The sequence below is a fragment of the Rhea americana genome, unplaced genomic scaffold (assembly GCF_003343005.1).
Source record: "Rhea americana isolate MKP2758 unplaced genomic scaffold, rheAme1 scaffold_392, whole genome shotgun sequence".
Classification (NCBI taxonomy): domain Eukaryota; kingdom Metazoa; phylum Chordata; class Aves; order Rheiformes; family Rheidae; genus Rhea; species Rhea americana.
Window position 1 is genome coordinate 310,976 of NW_028186526.1, and position 22,608 is coordinate 333,583.

At 46.0% G+C, this 22,608-nt stretch overlaps 1 protein-coding gene across 4 annotated transcripts in view; it reads right to left on the reverse strand.

Moving 5' to 3' along the window:
* The window catches only part of LOC146590982 (glycerol-3-phosphate acyltransferase 3), a 21,302-nt gene extending 2,903 nt beyond the window's left edge, over positions 1-18,399 (reverse strand). Inside the window, exons 1-9 of one of the 4 annotated variants that reach the window (XM_085313668.1) lie at positions 18,373-18,399; positions 9,272-9,344; positions 4,458-4,728; positions 3,869-3,943; positions 2,592-2,681; positions 2,296-2,389; positions 1,742-1,857; positions 737-792; positions 409-494 (exon numbers count right to left, since the gene is read on the reverse strand). In XM_085313668.1, coding sequence (XP_085169794.1) covers positions 409-494; positions 737-792; positions 1,742-1,857; positions 2,296-2,389; positions 2,592-2,681; positions 3,869-3,943; positions 4,458-4,728; positions 9,272-9,296 — 813 coding nt within the window. In that variant the 5' untranslated portion in view covers positions 9,297-9,344; positions 18,373-18,399. Of the gene's footprint in view, positions 1-408; positions 495-736; positions 793-1,741; positions 1,858-2,295; positions 2,390-2,591; positions 2,682-3,868; positions 3,944-4,457; positions 4,729-9,271; positions 9,345-10,507; positions 10,571-15,703; positions 15,907-18,048; positions 18,288-18,372 lie in introns of those variants that run through there. The other 3 variants (XM_085313665.1, XM_085313667.1, XM_085313669.1) reach the window with 3 other exon arrangements.
* Positions 18,400-22,608: the final 4,209 nt, after the last annotated feature.

Here is a 22,608-nt window from a genome sequence, read left to right on the forward strand (position 1 = left end):
CACAGCCTGTTTCAGATCTCAGGGGGATGCTTTCAGTTGCACGCCAGAGTCTGAAGCAGCRAGCTCCATGGGCTGAAGGATCGATATCTCTCTCTGCTTCTCCCTCCCTCTCTGCCCTTCCCTCTGGCTGTCCCTCCCTGCATCTCTCTGCTTTCCCCCTTCTCCTCCCTGCTTTCTATCCCCCCTCCCGCCCTCTGTGCCCTCTCTGTTTCTCCTTCCTTCCTCCCACTCTGCCCCTCTTTCTCTCTCCCTGCCTCCTGCTCCCTTCTCCCCCTCTCTCCATCCGCCTCCCTGCCTCAGTTAAGCTCTGGCTTTTATTAGCAGCTGGGCTGAGACAGCTTCCCACCTCCCCGAGAGAAACAGATCCCAACCCATTTGCAAGTTAAGCAAGCACTCATTTCCCCTTACCTTAATTGCAACGGGATAGATCGTCCCTCCGATTTCAAAGCTCCCCTTCTTGAACATCATCACAGAYGTATTATTTATGCAGGTGCCTGTCCGGAAGAGGAAAAGTCACTGCTTCAAACAGCCTGCCACATTTCAGTAGCAAACCAACACCAACGCACAGTTTGTGAAGTCTCATGAGACACACACAGACAAAAAAAGAAGAAAAAAAATCCTAATAAAAAAATCTAAGCCATGGGTCAGCTCCATTAGAGCACCAGAAGTCAAGACAAGGCAATGAGATGAGATGAGATTATGGTAAATTGAGAGAAAGAGCTGTTCAGCTTCTTACCTTCTGGAAAAATTAAGATGGGAAGTTTGCTCTTATCTGCCACGTGTTCCCTCAGTCTGTGGAAGCAGAATAAAAGTTTAAAAACAGCTCCCTTCCAGTTCTATTTCCCCAGGCAGGTGCATTTAAGGGAAAAGGAAAAAGAAAAAAAAAAAAAAAAAAAAAAAAAGCCTTACTTATGTATATTTATAAAGAATTCAAAGCTTTATACTAGAGACAAATTTGTACCTGCCATTGTGTTTGTAACAGATCTGAAGCTTCGTGTAGCCTTTTAGACCCTCTGAGAACTGCTCCTATTGCTTTTAGATCGAGGAAACATCTCCTTTTCTTTCCTGCATATTGTTTTGTTAGCTAATGACTATCAGGAGAGCCAAATACATGCCATCAAGTCATTCCTGTAAACTGAACTCAAATTGTATCCACAATGTGGTGAAACGGTCAATTCGGGTTCTGCTTACCTAACACTAGATTTCTTAAAGACAAGGTGGCTAATGCCTACAGCTCACACTACCCCTTGACAGCACCTGGATGACTTGCCAGAGCCATCCTGCCGTGTAGAGGCCGACGAGGTGATCAAGAAGGTAACCTGTCATAAAATTAATCTGAGAAGTTCTTCAAAAATTACAAAGGGTGCCTATCTTTGTATGCCAGTATTCATAGGGAAGCCTACAGTAATATGGCATTACAGATGACTGGCATCCCTAGGATCAGGGCTGGTAAGCAGCAGCCATCATTTGCAGTAAGATGACTAGATGTGATCCCTGCCAACAGAAGACATTTCTGCAAGACAGCCTGAGCCCTCACAGGATGATGAGGTTGCAAGCGCCATATCTCACAGCAACCTCATAGGCTCCTTGGGCTTTTGGCTTTCCAGATGAGTAATTCCTAATCTAGATCCTTGATTTTTGAATTACTGCGCTGAGAATCCCTGCACTTGTTGCCTCAAGCATCAGCTGATACTAAARTTACATTTACCCCTACAATTCGCCACTCAAACTCGCGCTTCACCTTTTTGTCACCAGATGGCGGTCCTTAACTTCTGAGCGTTCAAACCAGACATGAGGACAGGCCTTTACCGTGGCTCTCTGAATAACTCCCATCAGCCCGCCATGAACTTGGCCAACCTGCAAGCCCAACGAGACATGTTAGCACAAAAGACTCCTGGAAAGTAGAATTCCCTCTCCTATATCCCTAATAAGAGAAAAAAAAGCAAAAAGCAGAAAAAAAAAAAGCCTACTGGAGACTGCAAATCAGGATTGGGAAATACCAATAAAAACYAGTAAAATGCATTCACTTGAAAAGGTCTGCAAGCAGACGTAAAAGCATATCTCAGGTTTTATATCAAAAGAACCTGGCATTGACATCACCAGGATAGCTTTATCAGAACAAAAACTTCCCTGTAATCAAATTTCAGCAAAATTCATACTTTTCCCACTAATACTCAACATAGCTTTTATAGTTAGTAGCTATGTTAAACACTGAACCCCACAACCAATGTSCCATAGCCTTCCCCTTTCGCATCCTCCCTCCCCCCTCTGCGCTCATCATGAACCTCCGCGTACCATTGCGTAGCATCCATCATTTGTCAAAATGATTGCATCTATCGGTGACGTGTGGTTGGCCACACAAATGCCTCCTTTCTGAGGTTTGTTTTCCCTGCGAATACAGAATTTGTTGTTAGACTAAGTGCAGGAAAAACTGCATTACACATGCGTTTCTTTAAAACTGCCAGGTGAGTCAGCATCTAGTGCGACGTGGACCTATGGGCCAGGAAAGATCTGCCCCATCTCAGCAAGGATACTTATGCATGTACAGCTATACACAAATGCTTAGGCTACCCGAGTATTGGCTCACTCACTTGTTATGGTAATGGATAGTACCGGAGAGAGCTCTGACAAGGATCCGGGAGCATGTGAGGTGGACAAGTTCACTGAGATAGCTCTTCACACTGCGAGAGAGAACACAGTATTGTGGAGCATCCTGAAAAGCAGTTAGACACAGACAATGTTCTCCAGCCTCAGAACTGAGGCTAAGGGAGGTTTTCCTGGGACTCAAGAGCACAGGGAAGGGGTATTCCCAGCTTGAGCACTCACTTGCTACAGCAGCTCAGCTAAGATACGTCATCCCCTTAGTCTTATTTGCTTAAAAAGCAGGCAAGGCAGAAATTTCCTTGCTGGATATTTTCTATCCTAGCACAAAAGTAGCCCAGGATCGGTGCCTCAGAAACGCTGGTGTGTAACGGAGGACTGACCTTAGCGCGCAGACCCAGCTACAGAATAGGAATGCCAACACCTCTTCTGAATTACAGCTCGGACAGATGGCGAGAGAGGGAGGGAGACCTGAACAATTCAGCACCACCTCCAACCTCTTTTTTTGCTTTACTTCTGGCATTGTCCCCACACAGAGCTATGCCTGCCCTTTTCTACACCCTTCTGCGTGTTACTGGGCTGTCCTTGGCTGGACACTGCTTCRCTATCATATCTGACCCCTAAGAAACACCACTGAATTCAAATTGCTTCCTCTGATTATTCTTCCCATTAGCCCTTTTAGAGAAGCATGTCTTAGTAACTTAGCTGGATACCACACTACTTTTCTGTCAGGTAGATTAAAAGCAGGAGTCTTTCATTTATTATATTATATATATAATATATATTATATATATATATATATATATATAAAAAATATCTTCTCATTTCTTTCTGTCTTCCTCACTACTTGTAACAAGGTCATGCCAGTACACAGCTCTTTCCTCCTTTTCTGAAGGAATGGGCATCACCAGCATCTTATCTGAAAGGCTGTTTTGGGCCTCAGTTCTTTGATTGACAGTCCCAAGACAATGAGATTTTTGGTCCCCAAGGCCTTTGCGACATTTTTAAATKTTAACATCTCTTACACCTCTCTCATAAGAGGGGCCCATCAGAAAACACCATCCTCAGTGCCAAGCCTGGCAAGAAGCCAGTCTCTGCCCAAGCTTGAAATGCCACCATAAACAAGGACATTAGTTTGTAGATGGCGTGTACTATCAATGGCACATGACCTGTCAAAACGTGCCCAGTCTCAATCTCGAATTCTCCGCACTGCAGTGCTGCTGACGTGGCTAGTTTGTCCCTCACACAGGCCACACGCACTTCTCACCTGCTGTTTGGCAGCTGTCCTACCACTGTTGTCCCTACGATCATTGAGGTAATCCCAACAGTGGCCAGGGTAAAGCTGTAAGACAACAGACATTAAAGCAGCATAATTAGTTTTCTTCCTTTTAATATCACCTTCCCCTTTAAAATGGAAATGGATCGCAGAAGTTCAGTTATTCCTCAGTCGTGATGTACTTCTTTCTCTGTAACTCCACTGTTAATGGCTCCCTGCCACATATTGCTCAAAATCATGGTGCAGCAAAGGCAACAGCATCAGACACCCTAATGCTTAGAAGGTCAGAGTTTAACTAGGGATTGCCCAATTTACTCTTACGTTGTCAAACCATGTGACTTCGGGTAAATACTCACAGAAAAGACGATCGCTTGTCCTAAACTATTCTGCATAGGGAACACAAAGATAAATGTTGCGAGGGGCTTTTTAGCCAAAGATTTTAAGCCAATTAACCATCTATATCCACAGGTGCTCTGCTAATATTCTCTTCTGCTAGAGAACTTCAGATGATCTTTCCTAAGACACACATTGACAGCTTCCCAGATTAACATAATCAATCCCTCAGCACCCGTGAACTCACCGTAGGGGCAGCAGGAAGCAGTACCGCACCACAACCCCAATGACCCATACGATAGTCAGCCGCAGGCTGATGTAGTGGAAGTTGACATTAGTCCTTGTGAGGAGATTCCAGGAGACTAGCTCTTCAGAAGAAAACCTTTGGGTGACTTCATCTTCCACAATGGCCTCAAACCCTTTTCTGCAGAAATAGAATATGTCGGAGAATTCAAAGTCCACTCGATGCAGACCTGCAATTTCTTTCTCCATAGTGGTTTCATCTCTTTCTATGATACCTTGGGGGGGAAAAAAAAAAAGTGTATCTATATGAGAAAATAATCCTGTACAGTAATAGCCATCCTCCAAATTACTTGCTGCTCTGCAACATTCCAGGAGATAGATGTAGAGCTCTGATAATAAAGCTATGACAATAAGATCAGATGAGTAGCCRAACAACGTATACTGTTCAGCAGGCTGGTTACAGCTCCCTTTCCCCACATAAGCCCCTTGAGCAGCAAATATACCCAGCTCTGTTGCCTACTGAAGGTGAAGAAAGAAAGCCAACCCCTTTCCACCATCTGCCACATTATAAACTCAGAAACTTTATCCAAAACCATCTTGTGCTTCCACAGAAGACCAAGTGAGAACTTGAGCCCTTCAGAGCTCTTCTCCCAGTGCTCTAAGTGTATATTTAAGGGCATTCATGCTCCTGCGTGAAGGCTTCCCTATTTTCTAGGCCCCTGGCTCTTGTCGGGCACTGTGGCTTCTCACATCCATGCTCTGCTAAGACCTGCTCTGCTGCTACCTGTCGATGTCCCACACCACGACAGCTACCTGACACCTGAGCAAGGACCAGCTTTGGACCAAATGCATCTACCTTCCTTCACGGCACACATCTTTTCTACGAGCAGAGACAAGATCACACTGTTTTTTGTTTGTTTGTTTTTATTATAGTATATGCTAAAGAAAGAAAAACCCTCCAAAAGATAGTCAGATAAATGCGCGCCTAAAACTGCCTTAATATAATAATGTATTTTGTTACTAACACTTGTGCTTTAGTTGAACTCTGCCCAAATAACACCTGACAAAACAAGGGAAAACTGCAGAGTTCAGAATTGCAGTAGAAATAGTTAAGTACCCTTTTTTTTTTTTTTTTTTTTTAATTTATGGTCTGATAAGCCAGTCTGATATGCACTGATTTCTCACAGAGTCCCTGAAAGGAGGGCAAATGGGATAAGCTAAATATAAAGATCAAGTAGCTGCTGTCTGGTAAGCAAGTCTAGCTCCAGAGGCCGATGACTGAAGAAATCTAGACTGGCATTTCTCCAGAACAGCCACTGCCTGAAACACTCAACAAGGATTACAGAGGTCCAAGTTCAGGTCACTGCTCTTCCAGACTCCCTCTGGCAGGTTGCATAACCTCTATGCTTCGATGCAGGGTTTGAAGTAAGGGAAGGAGGAGGCACCCAATTGTCTCAAAATACACAGCACCTTCCCATAAATACACATCCCACAGAATTAAAACCTACTTCCTAGGAAASTCTTGCCAGCACGTGAAAGGAAAGACTCTGGGAATATATATGCTGTGCAAATACATATGCAGGCAACTTTTAGGTCACAGCTAATCCGGGGAAGGTTTGTAGGCTCCTGGCTCCTACTTCTTGGCTGAAAGTGCCACAGGTGCAGCGCATGGGAGCCTAGGGTTCAAGTTAAGCACACGGCTGGCACAGGCAGGATGCCCTTGCTGTAACCTCTCTTCTAAAAGGCCTGCTGTGTGACTGTCACACCATACCGCCGGCACGCACGCTGCCTCAGGGGTGAGGAGCACTCTGCCAAGAGCTCAGTAGCATCACGCACTGAATTAAACGCACGCTGCTCCAGCGATATACTTAGCTTTCTTCTAACCAGGAGTATCATTTAACGGCCTTTAAGCCCTTGGCCACGAGCAGAGCTGAGTTTGCCAGAGGCAGCTAAAAGGCAGGATGATGCAGGAGCACAGCAAACATCACTTGTAACAGAGATGGATGCAATTGTCCCAATACTCACAAYGTTATTGCACAAGCCCCGAGCGCTTGAGCTTTAAGTCTCAAGCTCTCATACTCTAATTAGCTCATTATACCACGCTCAAATTTCACACTACCTAGTTACAGCTGCATATTCGCATAAACCCTTCTTGTAGTGGAGRACACTTGCAAAACTTGTAACCGAATAGTGTTTTGGTGTTTTTTTTAATCCCACAAACCAAAAAGCAGCACTGCCTTTTCCCACTATCAACACCCACGCACACAGCCGAGAGCCAGCTACTCAGAGACGCACATCCAGCCTTGGAAGCCCTGCCCAGCAGAGTGTCACCCAACAGAACTGGGCCYAGTGTGTGACACGCTGCCCTCTGACACGGGCAACACGGGAAGGGCCAGCACCAGATAATTCCCCACCCAGCAGAAACAGCTGCTGACCTTTCTCCTGGGACTACTCTGTCTCACACCACCACTGCRGGGGCATTGGATGCTCTCTTTGCTGACAGCTACAAAAGACACTGGACTTTGGTACTGGAGTGAAAGGTATTGCCTCCTCAGTCACKCTGTCGCTTGGTCGTCATGCTGAAGAACCAGGTGACACTAGATTTTAAGTTCTTTGGAAAAGGTACATTTTCTGCGCTGCCAGGGAACAGTGCCCTGAAAACAGGGAAACAAATTACTGCACACATATCTGTGATTCTCCTCTCCTTTCCTAATCCACCTCCTAGCGAYGATTGGACACAGTCAGGAAGGAAGGATGCAGTACTACAAATTCTCCTCAAGTCAGACAGCCCTGAACACACACACACGCATGCACTTACCTTTACCTTGTTTTATTCAACACTCTGCAATTTATTATCATCAGGAATTTCTCCTCCCTCAGTAAATATTGCATAACGCAGTTGGGCCTTTCCACCTGCTCATGTTCTAACACCTCAGGGGCCAACTCCAACATAGCACTGCTACGCCTAGACACGGTCCCCAGGTAGTTTCATCCACATGCAGGAGCCCAGAGCACCTAATCACAAGTCAGTTAGTACCGTATTCTTTTTCAGTGCTAGAAATTCAATGTAGAGACAGCTGCAAACACAGACATTGAGCAGTACTCATCTCCGGTTCATGCTGCTGCTCCAAGTTTCTAGTAGCCCCAGCACATGCACAATTATCTCTGTAAATGCAGGTCTGTGTTTGGTGCTACCTACCTAACATCTATTCGAATCTAGCAGAGCATTCATAACCACAGTTACACTGAGCAGAGATCATTCGCATTTGGGCCTGTCCTTAGAGTTAGGACAGGATTTCAGAAGCAAACAGGCTACTGGACTGAAGGGGGAACATAAGAAGCAGCCATGCCTCAAGAGGCAGTAAGCGTGCCCAGATCAGGTTGAAGTCAAAGATCCTCTTTAAGAAAGGTAGGATGCTCATCACAAGCTTCCTGTCTTACTTTTCCCTCCCCTCCTGACTAGAATCCTGACAACTCAAAAAGCTCCTGAGAGCACGATGGAGAGTACAGCTTGGTACAGGAGACTACAAATCTCCCCCTTTCCCATACTTTCCTCAAGTAAGKAGGATTTAGGTTCCAATCAACCCCATGAAAAAGGGAATCATCATGTCCCCTTCGTGACAAGCTTCTTCTGGAAGGTTACAAAACTTAGTGCAGGAGAAGACATTCACGGGGGCAAGTAAGGGACACTATCCTCCAAGGAAGAAAGGGAAAATCTAGCAGCATCACTGAGAAGCCAGGAGGCACGGCCAGTGGGGGACACGCGTTACTGTGGGTGGTTCCTTAGCCTCTCTTGTCTTTTCCATTGGCTATCCCACTCCCCACAGAAAAAGACAAAAAACACCGAAACAGTGACCAGCAACTGGCACAGGACGTTAATATTTTCACTTGCCAAGTTCAAAGTCACAAATTAAATTAGAAATCATTTCTAAAAAATCATTTCTAGAAATCAATGTAAATATGAACACTGGAAATGGGAGAAGACCAAGTGCTGGCTACAAAGGCAGGTTCAGCCTTCCCCTTCTTTTAGCTTCCCGTGCAAATTCAGGCTACTCTTGCTGCACATACAGCTCCAAAGTCCTCTTGCAGACAACTCTGACCTAGTACGGCCTACCACAACGTGCTGTGTGGGATAAGATACAGTAAGAGAAGTAATTTCAAAATGAGGGTAAAGGAGGAAATATGAAGCAATTATTCAGCTGTCTTTCTACAGGAAATGAGTGTAASAAGTTTGTCTGCAAATGCTGAGATAACTCAGAAGGGCAAAAGGGAAATAGAAGCAGACAGAAAGGAAGGAAAAAAGTAAAGCAACACACTCTGTCCTACAACAGAAGGAAAGCACTGAGCTTGTGAAAGAAGAGTGCTGGGCTTGGACTTCAAAACGCTTCCCGCTAAGCTCACAGATCTCTTTAGAAATCTGAGACTGTCAGGACTGACGGCCAGCAGCCTTGTCAGCACTGACCCAAAAGCGGGCTTCAAGACAAAAGCAAGCGTTGCAACACGACTGCTTCCTTCGACGGAGAACAGTCTCCATCTCAAGCCCCGCTTTGTTTGACTAAGCATGTTGTTATTTCATAGCCTTGTTTTCTCAATCCCTCAGGCTTTTCAGCCATTCAACACAGGCCGATACAAGAAGCGTTTCATTCTGCAATAGCACTTCTTGTGCCAGGAGTATTTCAAAATAACTAGATCTAACTGTAAGCTGGTAACCAGCCTCACCTCCTCTCCTGTTCACTCTCACGTATGCACCTACTTCTTCATTTGAAATTGTTCCCCTACTTCAGCATGCAAGTCTTAGCAGCATGACTTGACTCTTACCRTTAGCAACAGGAGTTTTGAGCATCTGCGGTTGTGCCTTTTTGACACCTTTTTCTATCCGGATGGTGGCCCACTGTTGAAGAGAAAGAAAAGTTAATTTCACAGCTGTAATATTACATATGTATTGTTAACTTATTATTACTTATTACATACGTAATTAATATGCATTTAATAGTCACTCCAACAAGTCTCCTAAGAAGTGACAGTTACTTAGAGACAGGTTGCGACTTTCAAGGAATCTCTTCAGCTGGTAACACCCGCTCATCCTCCTCAGATGCACGCACGCAAACACGGGTCGTCCCTCTGAAGAATCACTGCCCGAACACACCTCACAACTCAAAAGCGACCTAGTGATAGCCAGTGCCTCAGACGGTTCGCCTGGGAAGCCTTGTCTTCAGGGAGCCAGCTCGGGGCTTCGCAGCTCCTTGGAAGCAGTTCACTTCTTGAAAGAGTCGCAACACCAGCAACGACCTTGCATGCCGGTAGGAACCACCCTCCAAAGAAACCTTCTGCTACCAGTCTCCCGGCCCGGCCACACTCCTGGGAGGAACTGCAGGAACTGAAAAACCAAACAGCACTTGCTGGCGTGGGAAGCCTTGTTTAAATTTGCTTTTGCTCAGAAGACTACTGCACCCAAGATTTTTCCAAGTTGGGCATAACTGAAATTTCCCAYTGCCCTGCAGCTGCTCATTTCCTGCCATTTTCATGGCTAAGAGCAGCAGAGAATCAGGCTAAAATGTCAGTTCTAACGAACAGGAGCAGAAAACTGCTTCCTCTGCCCTTGGACAGGGTTGCCAGACGGTTTGGGTGCGAGAAGCACGGAAAGCTGAGCAAATAGTGCCTGATTTTGTGTTTGCCTGTGAAGAATATTAATCCTCCCACACGTAACTTCATCCTATTTCCAGGAGGACTTACAACGGGTGTTTCATAGACAACAGAGGCACACAGCCTGAGAAAAACTAGCTCGGAGGTAGGGATTGGGATATTACCCTGCCCAGCACCCGAGTGACTGCGCGCAGGCACAGCAGGGCACAAACGGAGATCACAACAACCAGATTTCTTGGAAGCATCAGGCCAGTGCTAAACCATGCAGTTTCCACCTCTTCCCGCCAGTAGAGCTGTGGGGCGTTTGGGGATCCAGTTGCATTTTGAAGGTTATCTCCACCAGGGAACTTCCCAAGACAGCAGACTGCCAGGACTGCTAACTGCACCCGGCCCTGCTGATTCAAGACCTACCCTGCCAACATCTTCACTCATTCTCTCACTTCTTCTGCTGCTGAGGCAATAGCTGTTCCASGAACTATTATTTCCAGGACTAGCTCAGTACCCTCTGGTTACACGAGATCCTCAGCAATGCTACAGCCATGTGCATCCTAGGAAATAGCAAAGCAAAACACTCTCAACAGAAGAAATTACTCAGAATAGCTCCATTTCTGGAGTTCCTCTACTAACTGAATTTGGGGCGCATGCGGACCAGCAAATATGCTGATATAACCACTCTCTGACCAGGCTTGAGTCATTACACTAAACTGATGAGAACATTCGTGAGCAAGCCAGCCAGTTCTATTACACTGAAAAGCCAGAGCTTCAGCCACGTACACGAGCAGAGAAAATGAGTTTTCACCAAGCAAATCCTCTCAAGTTGCTAATCAGCACACAGTGCTGCCACCCCTCGTTTTGCAAAATCTGGGAGAAGAGTTTCTCCCTTTGGAGCTCAGAAGAACACCCTGCAGATCATTCYTGCTACAGAAATCATGCTGTAAGCAAGCTCAGTTCATGCTAGACCTAGTGTAAAAGTCTGAGACTGAGCAGAAGTCTGTAACACCATGAGGACACGGGCTGCGGAGACATGCCTTTGTAACGCTCAAAAGCTTACAATATCCAAATACACAGCAGTGTCTTCCAACGCTCAGCTTTGCAATGGACTTTTCCCAAAGCAAATGTAAACTATGGGGTCATGGAACCCAAACACGTTTCTACTGTTTGGATGTGTTTATCTACCCATCTCTGAAAAGGACATTCGTGACTCCAAATTCCTCTGACTTCTAGTCCACAAGCTTACCTAACTTCAAAGAGCTGCAGCACCACCATAAAGTGTCTAAGCACCACTTTTAAGGGCAGAAAGAAAATCTCCGGGGCAGAGTTTCCTTTGCCCTCCACCCTTGCCCTGCCAGGAGATGGGAGCACCACCACAAGCATGGTACCAGCATGGCACCCCATACAAAGGTTGCATAGGCCGTTTCAGGGGATAACTGACCTGTGCTCCACAAGTCAACAGTTGAGGCAATTTTATTTTTGGCACCAGACTTCCCAGGGGATTTAGGCATGCTTCATAAAACCAGCCAGCAGGAGGAAGATCATCTCCCCTTCTTGCCCAGCAGTGTTAGGGCATTCTCAGGGGCCCAGGGGACCCAGGCCTACCCACTCCATAACGCAGACCAGACTGAAGTCCTCTCCTCCAGCTTTCTTTCTCTCTCAATCTGTCCTATTTCCCAAGACCGTGCATGTTTTAACCACCAAAGAGCAAGACTTGTTTACTTAAGTTTACTTAATCTAATCCTTCCTCTTATTCTCAGGCACTTAAAATAAAGGCACTTTCATCAAAGTTAAATTTTTAAACTTTGATCAAGTCAAAAGTCAGTTTACCTCGAAAAAAAGACACCGCATGCAGAAGCGTGAGCAATTTCCCTTCCTTCCTACTACCTACTGATTTACACTGCCCATTGCCATTCCAGCTGGCTCCTATACTAAAGCACAGCCCTGTGCTTCAAAGAGTTACCACAATATAACCTGATTCATACCACACAGGGGAAAATACTTTATCCAATTAGAGCATCTTGAAACACAATTACAAAGCCTAGCCTCCCATTCTGCTTTTACACAGAAGATAAGCAAAAAACTGCCTGGCAGGGTTTTCGGATACGTTGCTTATCAGCAGCCCTGACACACATCAGAGGGGCTCTTCCTCCCAGCCCGCGAGCTGGCTGAGCAGGCAGCCTCAAGTGCCTTGGTGCCGACCTCACCTTTTATCAGGAATTCCTGAAGCAGTTTTAGGGAAAAAATATAAAACCCCAAGCTCCTGAAGGGATGATAAAGAAAGGGCTCTGCAGCTACCCACTGATACGTAGAGTTAGAAAGCTGCATGATTGCAGAACCTGTGCAAATATCATCACAGGTCTGGCTTTAAAACTGCGACATTTCAGCTGCTCAGGGTGCGTGAAGCAGCTTGCATGCTTAAGCAACACACAGGCACAGTCTGAAGAAGACACTACACCACATTTCACAAGGTAAGAATAACATATCCACCTTTCCCTGAAAAGGTTGCCCTCCTAAACCTTTAGGAAAGGTTAAGTTATTAACACCTTAAAGAGAAATACAGCAAGTCAACAGCCTACACAAAAAATGTCAAAAGCACTACTACCCTTGTACATAGGAACTACACATTACTCAAGAAAGGTCCAGTTAGACCTCAGAGGCAACAGTCACACATTTGTGATACCTGTCCAAAAACAATCCCATCTCCAAGCAGATACTCATCTCCAAAGCCAAATTTGACATATCATTTCACGTAAGCATATCTAGATGAAGTTTTGCTAGGCTCCATCACAACTTGATTTATTACAAACATYTTAGAAACTATCCTTATTTCCTTAGCAGATGGAGCTTTGCTTCTCATCCCCTTCTTCAGCTTTAAACAGCACCTCCAGTTTAACAGCAACGCTTGATCGTTACAAAAGAGGATATCATTAAATATCTGGAGTCATATGAAGCTAGATCACTGATGTTCTCCTATTTAAAGATATTGGCAGGTCACATTCAGAGCAAAGGCTGATGCGCTGGTTTAAGTGAGCGCTCCTGCTTCCAAGCTTTCCAAAGGTTAATACCAACAGAACAACTTTAAAGCATCTCCCACACAATGCTGTGGTGTTTGACGCAACAAAACCTGAATACTAATTGTTGGGTTGCTTTGTAATGAGGAGAAGAAAACAACAATGCAGAGGCCAGCAATTGTCTTGGCATGAGCACAAAAGGTCTTCTGCGGTCTCTTCTACCATCTTTTCCTCATTCTGATGGTACCTCTTTGTCACCACCTCAAAACAGCTGCTGAAATGTTTCTGTACACACCATGAGCTGTAGAGCAAGTCTTTCTTGGTGGACAAGTACCCAAAAGGCAGTGAAGACTAACTTGACTAGGAAGCACCCAGCATCAGCAATGAAAACGCCAAGTAGCTTCTTTTACACAAGCTTCATGCATTTTAAGACAAGATTTGAATATAGCTGCTTTTTGTTTTTGAACAGCCTTTAGTTATCAACAGCCTCTGAAATCCTGGTGTTTACATGCCGTGAAACTCAGCAGTTTCCAGTCGGTGCTGTTGGCCGGAAGGACAGAGAGTTAAATTACTGATGCCAGAGCAGAGTGCTCACCTTATGCCCCACCAAGGCTAGCACTCTGCTAACCTTACCCAGGTGCAAACCTCACTGATTATTATCTGTGCAAAATATGCAGAAGGGCCRGCACAGGACGAGGGTCAAGGTTAATGCATCTGGGGAATTTACATATTTGAAGATTAACAAGGCGATTTCCTAACTTCTTGTTCCAAAAGCCACTGTAAACCTTGTAAACATGAATGTGTCCTTCTTATTTGGCTCCTCTCGAAGAGCTGCTTCTTGTTAGCGCCTGAGCTGGCATGCTCTGGAGCTGCTCTCCTACTCCAGAGTTCTCCGTTTCTCCTCTGCCCCAACAGTCCTTGAAGGACACCAGCTACGCAGCTACAAAGGCTTCTGCTGACGCGGACATTAGTCAGCACAGCTTGCCTAAGCAGCCAATTAAATAGGAAACTGCGGAAACCCATAATGATTCACATATTTATAAGCCCACATATCCTCTGTATTCCTTCCCCACCCCGTCAGACCTAGCATCGCGTTTTGCGGCTTGCAGCCCCGACTGGGGTTTACCGGGAAGAGCCRCATCCCTGGGTGCTTCTGGGCAGAGTGCCCATCTCGCCTCACCCCCGCAGCCCGAGCCTGGAGTTTGACCAGAGGTGCCRGATGGTGCTTTCTCCCCCTCCCCGGGTATGTTATTCTCAAATTGAGGTGTATTCACCCCACAGGGGTCATCTCTAGCCCGAGCACCCTTGGCTTTACCGCCTTGCTTCGGAATAACACGCCACCTTTGTCCAGGGAGAAGGATCTCCGCAGGGCGGCATAATAAACCGTTTGAAATCGCTTCTGTTCCAAGAGGCCACTATTAAATCCAGATGAATGTAACATGTCTATGACTCCCAGCATCTGTTGCATTTTACAGTGCTCGGGGGAGGGGGGGGGGGACTCAATAAATGCTTTCTGGGCTAATCGAAACTCCCAGAAGCAGTGTGCCCCAACAGAGCGTGGGACTGGGACACWCAAAGCTCTGCAACCAGCAACAGTTAGTCCTAACAGCACGCAGTAAGGAGATGTTATTTTTTCGCACAGCTGTTCCCAAAGGCCTAATAACTTCATTTCACTGAGGCTAGCTAGTTGCCYGAGATTTCACTAGTAACACACGCCACGTGATTTAAAACATGCAAGAAGTGTTTCTCAATTAGCAAAAGCAAACGGGGCAGAGCCTACACAAGCGTCAAGTGACAAATCAACCCTGCTATATCAGAGAGCTGGGCAATCCCCAGGAAAAGAGCGGACTGGGGTGGGGAGGGGAGAAGGTCTGTTGGTTACTGGGTACAATCTGTCAGGCACAGACCGCTGCTCCGGAGCACCCGTCACTACTGCCTAATATTGAGGCATGCTGCATAAGCTAATCCTTCGAGTTTCCTGTAAACTGGCGTAAACAGAAGGACAGATTGCTCAGTGGTGGTGGTGGGTCCATGAGCCCTAATGCAAGACAGATTGTCCTCTGAAAGGGCAGTCTCTCCGCTCCTCGGCAAGAGAGCTCCAAGGGCACGCTTGCAGGTGCTGTATAAACCCCAACTCGTGCCAGAAGTTACGGAAGAGGTAACCAGAATCCAAGATAGGGGAAGAGCAAGATCAAGACACCCAAAATCCAGAACTGGAAASCATGTGAAGGTGATGAAAAGCAAACAAGGAGAGCCGTAACACGCTGTGGCAGTCCCCCACATTTCAAGAGCGGGCAGGAGTTCAGCAGTAAACGATTTTGCAAGCGTTGGCCTGGCAKAACTTCGCCAGCCCGAAGAAACTCCTCACAGGAGTGAACAGCCAGCAGAGAAACTTTTGGAGCAGTAATCTGGCTCTCATCTCTAAATCTGGCTGAAACATCTCTAAAAAAAGTCATATGCCAATACAATACCAGGCGTCATGATAGTAGCACGGCAAGGGAAGCGGCATGCAGAGGAAAGCAAGCAGTTGCGTAAAAGCTAACTTAGTTTGACAAGAAAATTCAGAAGGAAGGTCATTATACTCCAAGGTCACTACACCTACGCAGCGTAGTGGGAGGAAGGGACTTCTATCAGCTAGTAGACTGCCTGCCCCGCTGCATTCCTCTGGCGTTCAAATAGCTGGTCCCACTTCTCCGCTCCTTTTCCCCACTCCAAAAGGAAAAAATACGCTCCACGTAAACGTGGTCATCCCTTCGGAGGCAAACGCAGCCCACGGGGCAGTCTGATGGGAGCACGTCCTCAACAGCACCACATCCGCGCGCAAAGAATGCGCCTTTTGGAGGCAGCCTGGCAGAGAGAAAAAAGCTACTGTGCCCCGACCGATCTCCCTCTTTGGCAGTGTCGGGCAAAGCACAAGAACGCTCTGTTCCTAAAAGGAGCTTTTCTACCCCCCACCTCTTCTAGGAACACGCTTGTTGCACAGGAAACAAACATCTGCTCCCCTGAGACAAGCACAAACTGGTCTATTTTTATTAGTAGGAAAAAATTCAAGCACAAGTCCAGTACCATGCTGCGCTCGCTCCGTACTGCGGCCTGGGAGGTGACCGCGCGCCACAGACTCATACTCACATGCCGTGTCACATCCGAGGCGACACTTGACCGGCGGTCACACCGCGTAGTTCAGAGTGAACTTTTGACTCCCCAGCTCATCAGTCCCCGGATTACTGTGCCCCAGATGACAGGCTCAGATCCTCATATCAGAGTAGCTCCAGTAAACACAACGTCGCTACCCAACACTACCAGGCTCTGTAGAAACCGGGAAACTCTGCACAATCGCCAACTGCAGGCCCTGACTCTGCTAACACGGGGGAGACATCTCAGCAGGCCAAACTTGAGAATAACGCCATATTTAGCTGGGGTTAACAAGTGACCACCGCTTCACTGACCAGTCTTTCCACCTTGCCCATCAAAGAGGCAACTAAGGCAGCAGCAGCGCGATCCCAAGTGCCCTGCAGTCCCAAGAGGCCACCTTTGGGCACAGCAGCAGGTAAGCAAGGGCTGGAAGCCAAAGAGGAAGCTATTAAGTTAACCGCTGTGCTGGAAAACATCTCAGCTGTCAGAGACTGCAGCATCTGTCTCAGCCATCAGACTGTAGCACCCTGCGATTCAACGCAGCCACAAAACAGACTATGGCTGCTTGGTAGAAAGCCCATATATATTCAGTGCAGCAGTCCAGGAGATATCAGAGACCCRGCCAACCAGACACGACCAGCAGCTACGTATTTAAACCTCTGCGTTACTGCCACTGTTTTTGGCAGCTGGAAACCAGATGCGACAGCACACATTTTTAACGGGCTCCGACCGGAGCCGCGTGGAGCCGGCTGGCAGAATATCCACCTCTCCATCAGGCCGCTGAACAGAGCGGGAGCCAGCATCAAGGAGCACTAGAGCTTCGTAACCAACTGCTTTCTTTGAGAGGTTCTCCCCGTGCAGCTGCTCAGAGGATTCACATGTGCAGCTTGCTTTTCTAAGTCTAAGCGGACCGACCTTCTTCACTCCTTCTTCCCAGGACTCTTCCCAATTTGTCATTAGCTTCTCTTTTTAATATATATGTATACATACACAAATGGATAGCAGAACTGGGCATGTTATTCCAAAAACAACTCCAGCCATGCCACACACAAAGGTAACATTCGCCATTTTCTTCTTCTAGATTTGTCACTGTCTCCTCCCTTACACTTTGCCTACCAGGTCACCACTATCATGAAAATGCTGTCAGATGCTTCTCCACACTTACGCCTGAGACATTTTGAGTTGCTTCCTGTCTCGACATTTGATGACACTCAAAATAATTATTAATGCCCTCAAACTAAAGAATGTGCAGTGCAGGTAATCACAGGTAAGGGCAAGTTGTTCAAATAAGACTATCTTTCCAGGTGATCTGCATTGTTCCCTCCGGCTGGTGTGACCTTTAGCTCCTCAGTTCTGCTATCTGATTTTTTTTTAAACAGCCACAGCTGTGTTTTCTACCCTTAGCAGTTACCCTCATACCATTTAAACTAGGTAAGAATAAGCCTACTCCAAGCACACTAAAAAAAACACTTCAAGCACGTGCATCCTCACCAAAACCCTTAACACACCACGTTTTAGCTGCATTTAACTGATGCCATTTTTATTAGGTGGTTGGCTGCTGTTTAGCACAGCACCAAAGACCGTGAAGGCACCGAAGCGCATTAGCGAGGTTTGGCTGAAAACCTCGTGGAACGAGATCAAACGTGACAAAACCTATTTTCCGTAATAACGTATTGATCGGCGTCATGCTGCCCGTGGGCTGCACCGGCATCGTTTTGCTCTCTCTCTTACAGTTGTTTCCTCGTCTTTGGAGAAGGAGTGAAGGACTGAAGCCGGACCCCTGCCCGCAAGCCCGTAAAACACTTCCCCACCTACCTCCAGGGTCCGCACCAGCAGCCGCATGTAGGCCTCGGAGATGCCCAGCGACACGCCGAGCGCTGACGGTACCACGATGAGGGCCAGCACCAGTGCCAGCCACACCGCAGCCACACGCGCCACCACCGAGCCCGCGTCCTCCATCTCCAGCCGCGCTGGGGACCGGGACCCGCAACCGGGACCGCGGCTGGAGCCAGAGCCGGCAGCGCCGCCGCTGCTGCCGCGCAGAGGGCGGGCAGCGCCGCCGCCGCTGGGGCCGCCCCCAGGCCGCAGTCCCCGCCCCAGGCCCTGCCGCCTTATTCACTCCTTCGTTTGCTTACTTACTTATTTATTTATTTATCTAACTCATCCCTTCAGCTGCTCCGTGAGGCAGGAACCGGGCTGCAACGCCGAATTCACCCACGTCGGCTCTCTCGGCGCGCGTCAGTGATCTCCCGCGAACGGAAGTTTTCCAGGCCGGCCATCGCAAACCTCCTATCATAAATATTAATTAACAGGATAGCGCAGTGGTTGTATCATAGCCGCCCCAGAGCAGGATTCCCCACTGAAGTAGCCACGGCAGCTGTCTGCCCAGAGGACCCACTGCACTCGCATTTCCTGTGGTCCCGAGGTGGGGGAAAGGAGAACGGAGGATGCTGCTCAAGAAAGAGGCCTCTTCGGGGAGCACCAGGTTAGGGCTTCACCTTTTCCCCGATTAGAGGCTTTAAGACATACCCCACCAGCACCACCACCACCCCCCAGGTATTTAACTGTGGTGCTGCTTGTGCCATACACATGCTAATACCAGAGCGCCTGCATCAAGGTCAGAAAGCAGCTTGGAACAGAAATTAATTTCAGTGACATTACTTTCAAGACTGGCTGATAGTCACAACACAGACGCCCATGGGCAGTTTATGTAAATTTGTATTTTGCCAATTGCTTCATAAGCAGGAAGCAATACAGGACATTTATTACCTGCTCACGAATCTTCAYGTCAGCTGCAAGCAGCAGAGGCCAAAGGTTTCGGGGTGTTGCGGAAGGTTGTTTTCATGCCGCAGTAGGGAGCAGAGGTCTCTCGCCAAAGGGCAAACGTAGCACAGGCAGCAGCAACGCACGCAGTCCTGCTGCTGCAGGGAACAGCCCTGGGTTGGCACTAAACCATCATACAGAGCTCATCTCCGTTACGTTTTAATGTCTTCAAGGAGATGAGAAAATCTGCAAGCATTGATATACCGATAAACCTGTGCAAGGCAAAGAGCTTTTCAGTTTCGCGACAAAATCTTAAAAAAAAAAAAACAGAGGGGGGGAAAAAAAGAAAAAAGATTAATTTGATCTGGTCCACACACTGGTTCATCATTGTTTCAGTAAAATGCAAAAATGGTTCAAACCAGCACAGTGCATGTCAAATTTTGTGCCATACGGCAAACTCCTGAAGCACAGAAGGCTGAAATCCACTGGTGTCCCTCAAACATCAGAGGAATGTTCTGTACATCACTAGTTTTTCATTACACAAAACTATGATGTTTGCTACCGTAGCAACCCAGCTGTTGTACCCAGCCCATCCTGGATGACACCAGAGGCAGCCATCAAGGCCTGCAGGCGCCCCTTTTTTTTTTTTTTTTGGGGGGGGGGTTTATCCCTGCCATCACTGTGTGTCAGCGGGCAAAAATGACAGCAAAAAAAAATGTTAAAGAAGTAGTTTTAGGCATGGCCAGCCACTCTGTGCAAACTGAAGTGTGACAGAGGCAAGGCTGCAAACATGTAAACTCTTACTTTGTTGCATTCCCCTCTTGCATGAATATTTCACATAGCTATTAATATTAAATTGGGGAAAAACAGTGCTGTTCTTCAGCTGCTCTTTGAAGCCTTTTTTCTGCCTGGTACAATGAGGAGGAAACATGTTTAATAACTTGACAGCTTCTTTTTAGAGATAGACACAGTGGCCAAGKGCGATCACGAATGTGCTGAAGTTCATCCTTGGCATTTATCTTGCATTCCCATCGCAGAATAGCTGGCTATTCACTACCAAAAAATTGCTGACTTATTAAAAGAAAAATAAACACTTTCGCTCTCATTGGCCTTTGTCTTCTAAAAAAGAAAAAAAAAGAAAAAAAAAACACAGAGCTGTCATAAACCACTGATCATTTATCTACCAATAAATCACTTTCAAATTAAGTCCACTATTACCTACCTTTTGTCTGCATTGTAGCATGTGAAAAACATAGGACACAAGTTCTCTGCCTCACTTGAGCCAGTAAGCCTAATTTCCTAACAGAAAAGACTTTTTCCTTTCAAGCCTTAGGACCAAGCTTTCAGCATAGGGCAGCTAGCATCAACCCACTGAAGTCAGAGACATGGTGCTAATTTTCATAACTGACTCAGTTTCCTTTTTTTGGAAGAACTGTTTTATGCAAAAAGACTACATCTGGCCATGCCTTCTAACGGAGTATTTTCCAAGAGAAAGTGTAAACTGCTAGAAATGAACACAGCCCGTGAGAAWGTGGCAGTGTTGATAAACTTGAAAGAAAATATTTTCATAAAACCTTATCTGAACAGCATAGATGAACTTCTCATTTCAAATAATTTTTCCATTTCAAAAGTATTATATTTTAATTTATTTTACAAATTATAATGCTGAGGAGAGAAGCAGAAGTTAAAAGGAAACGGCCTAAGTTTACTTAAAACAGAGCCTTCAGTGTGTCCAAAAAGATGGGTTTTACTTAACTTTGAGAAATTAGCGTGAGTTGTAATACATGTTCTGAAGAGAAATATTATTAATATACTTTTATGGCTTCAGTGAAAAATGCATTTACATTCATTGCCTAGAAAAAAAGCTTTGCAGGGCATACAATGCAGGATGGTGACAGCAGGAATGGATCAAAGAATGAGAAAAAGCACGTGTAAAATTCTCATCAACTACACCACTCTGCTTTTCTCAATAATTTATTTTTACATTCCTTTGCCTATTCTGACTTTACTCTGTTAAAGTATCGAAGCCTACAGGGTTTTTGTTGCATGGAGTATAGCTGCGAACTTGGCTTCTAGGACTAAGGAAATCCCACTGAACCAATTCAGGAAGATTGTCTGGGAAGTAGACCTTCGTTCAGCAGTCACACTCTTCATTTTCTAAGTTATTGTACACAATTATTGATTTCTAGTAGGCCAGATCTAATGAAAAAGTAGCTTTTCATTTGTCTCCTGTCACTACAGCCAGGCAGCTTCAGAATATCAGACAGTTTAATCTCATGTAAATATCAGTATTTTACTGAAAATAAATATGATCAGATACATCATAGTTATCCCAGCGCTCGCTTTTATCTTCTGCCATTCCAGAGTGGCAGGTAGCCAGGAAACCACTCAGTGCAATTCTTCACCCATTCATTCATCTTTTGATAGCAGGCAGGTCACGCTGTTTCTCCAACACTGTATTTGCTATTAACTCTCTCTAAAAATTGATACGCTTTATATATGCAGTCACATGTTCTCAGCTTCGCTTTGCATCCTGGAACCCAACCTGGAATTTCAGTCTCCTGCTCTGCTGTCATTGACCTCCAACTCAAATTACACTAAAAATACATACAAGTATTAAAAGCAACGTAAAAGCAAGCCTACTGTTAGGCCTAGCGGTGTTTATTCCTGAGCTGAAGTACTGTGCACGGCCTCTAGCGTTGGTCAGGTTGGGACATGCTCCACGTTTCGTAAACACCGGGCCCAGGTCTGCCCCACGGCAAGGATTTAAGACAAACTTCCACAAAGGGATTAAGGTTTCTGGAAGTTCAGCAGTCCAGTTGCCTTTAAAACCCCATTAAAAGCCCCAAATCTAAGTTTCTCCTTACAACGCATAGGGAAATGTAAACACCCAAGAATAAGATTAACAGAAGCAAGGAAAACCAAAGTGGATTCAAGCTAAAACAGCTAGTAGGAAACACACTGCAGTGGAGACAAGCAACTCCAGGCCACAGAAAGCACCTCTCTCTGCCCAGGACTCCCAGTTAAGTCGCCTCTTGAGAGGCAAGTATTTTAACCAGCCCACCCTTTTTCACAGTAAGTACAAGACAGGTTAGCACACCAATTTGGACGGGGAGCTTAAATAGTCTCTTGCTGTCTCCGCTAACACAATCTTAGGTAATCCAGGCCAGAGCTTTTTTTTTTTCAGTTCCCCTCTTTTGGAACAGTTCTATTTTAGGAAAATCATGATATCATCTTTGGCACAGACAGCTCCTCACCCTAGCTGAATAAATAACACCAGGGCTAAAGAGTCAAACTCCTGTCTTGCCGTACTCTCATTCTCCAGTCCAGTAAACGCTAGACTACATAAGCAAAGGGCAAACAAAAAACTCAGAAAGTCCCACATCAAAGCCTAAACCCCAGAATTGTCAGATTTTTTTTTAAAAAAAAAAAAAAAAAAAAAAAAAAGCATTTATGAGCATAAAATCTTGAAATTCAGCGAGCTAAGAAACATCAAGTCACTACGTATCAGCTGTATTACAGAAGACGTAGATAAATAATGTAGGACCTCTCCGAGACCTACCAGCCTTGCACAGGCTACGTTATATAGGGCACGTGTCTCAGACACTCCTC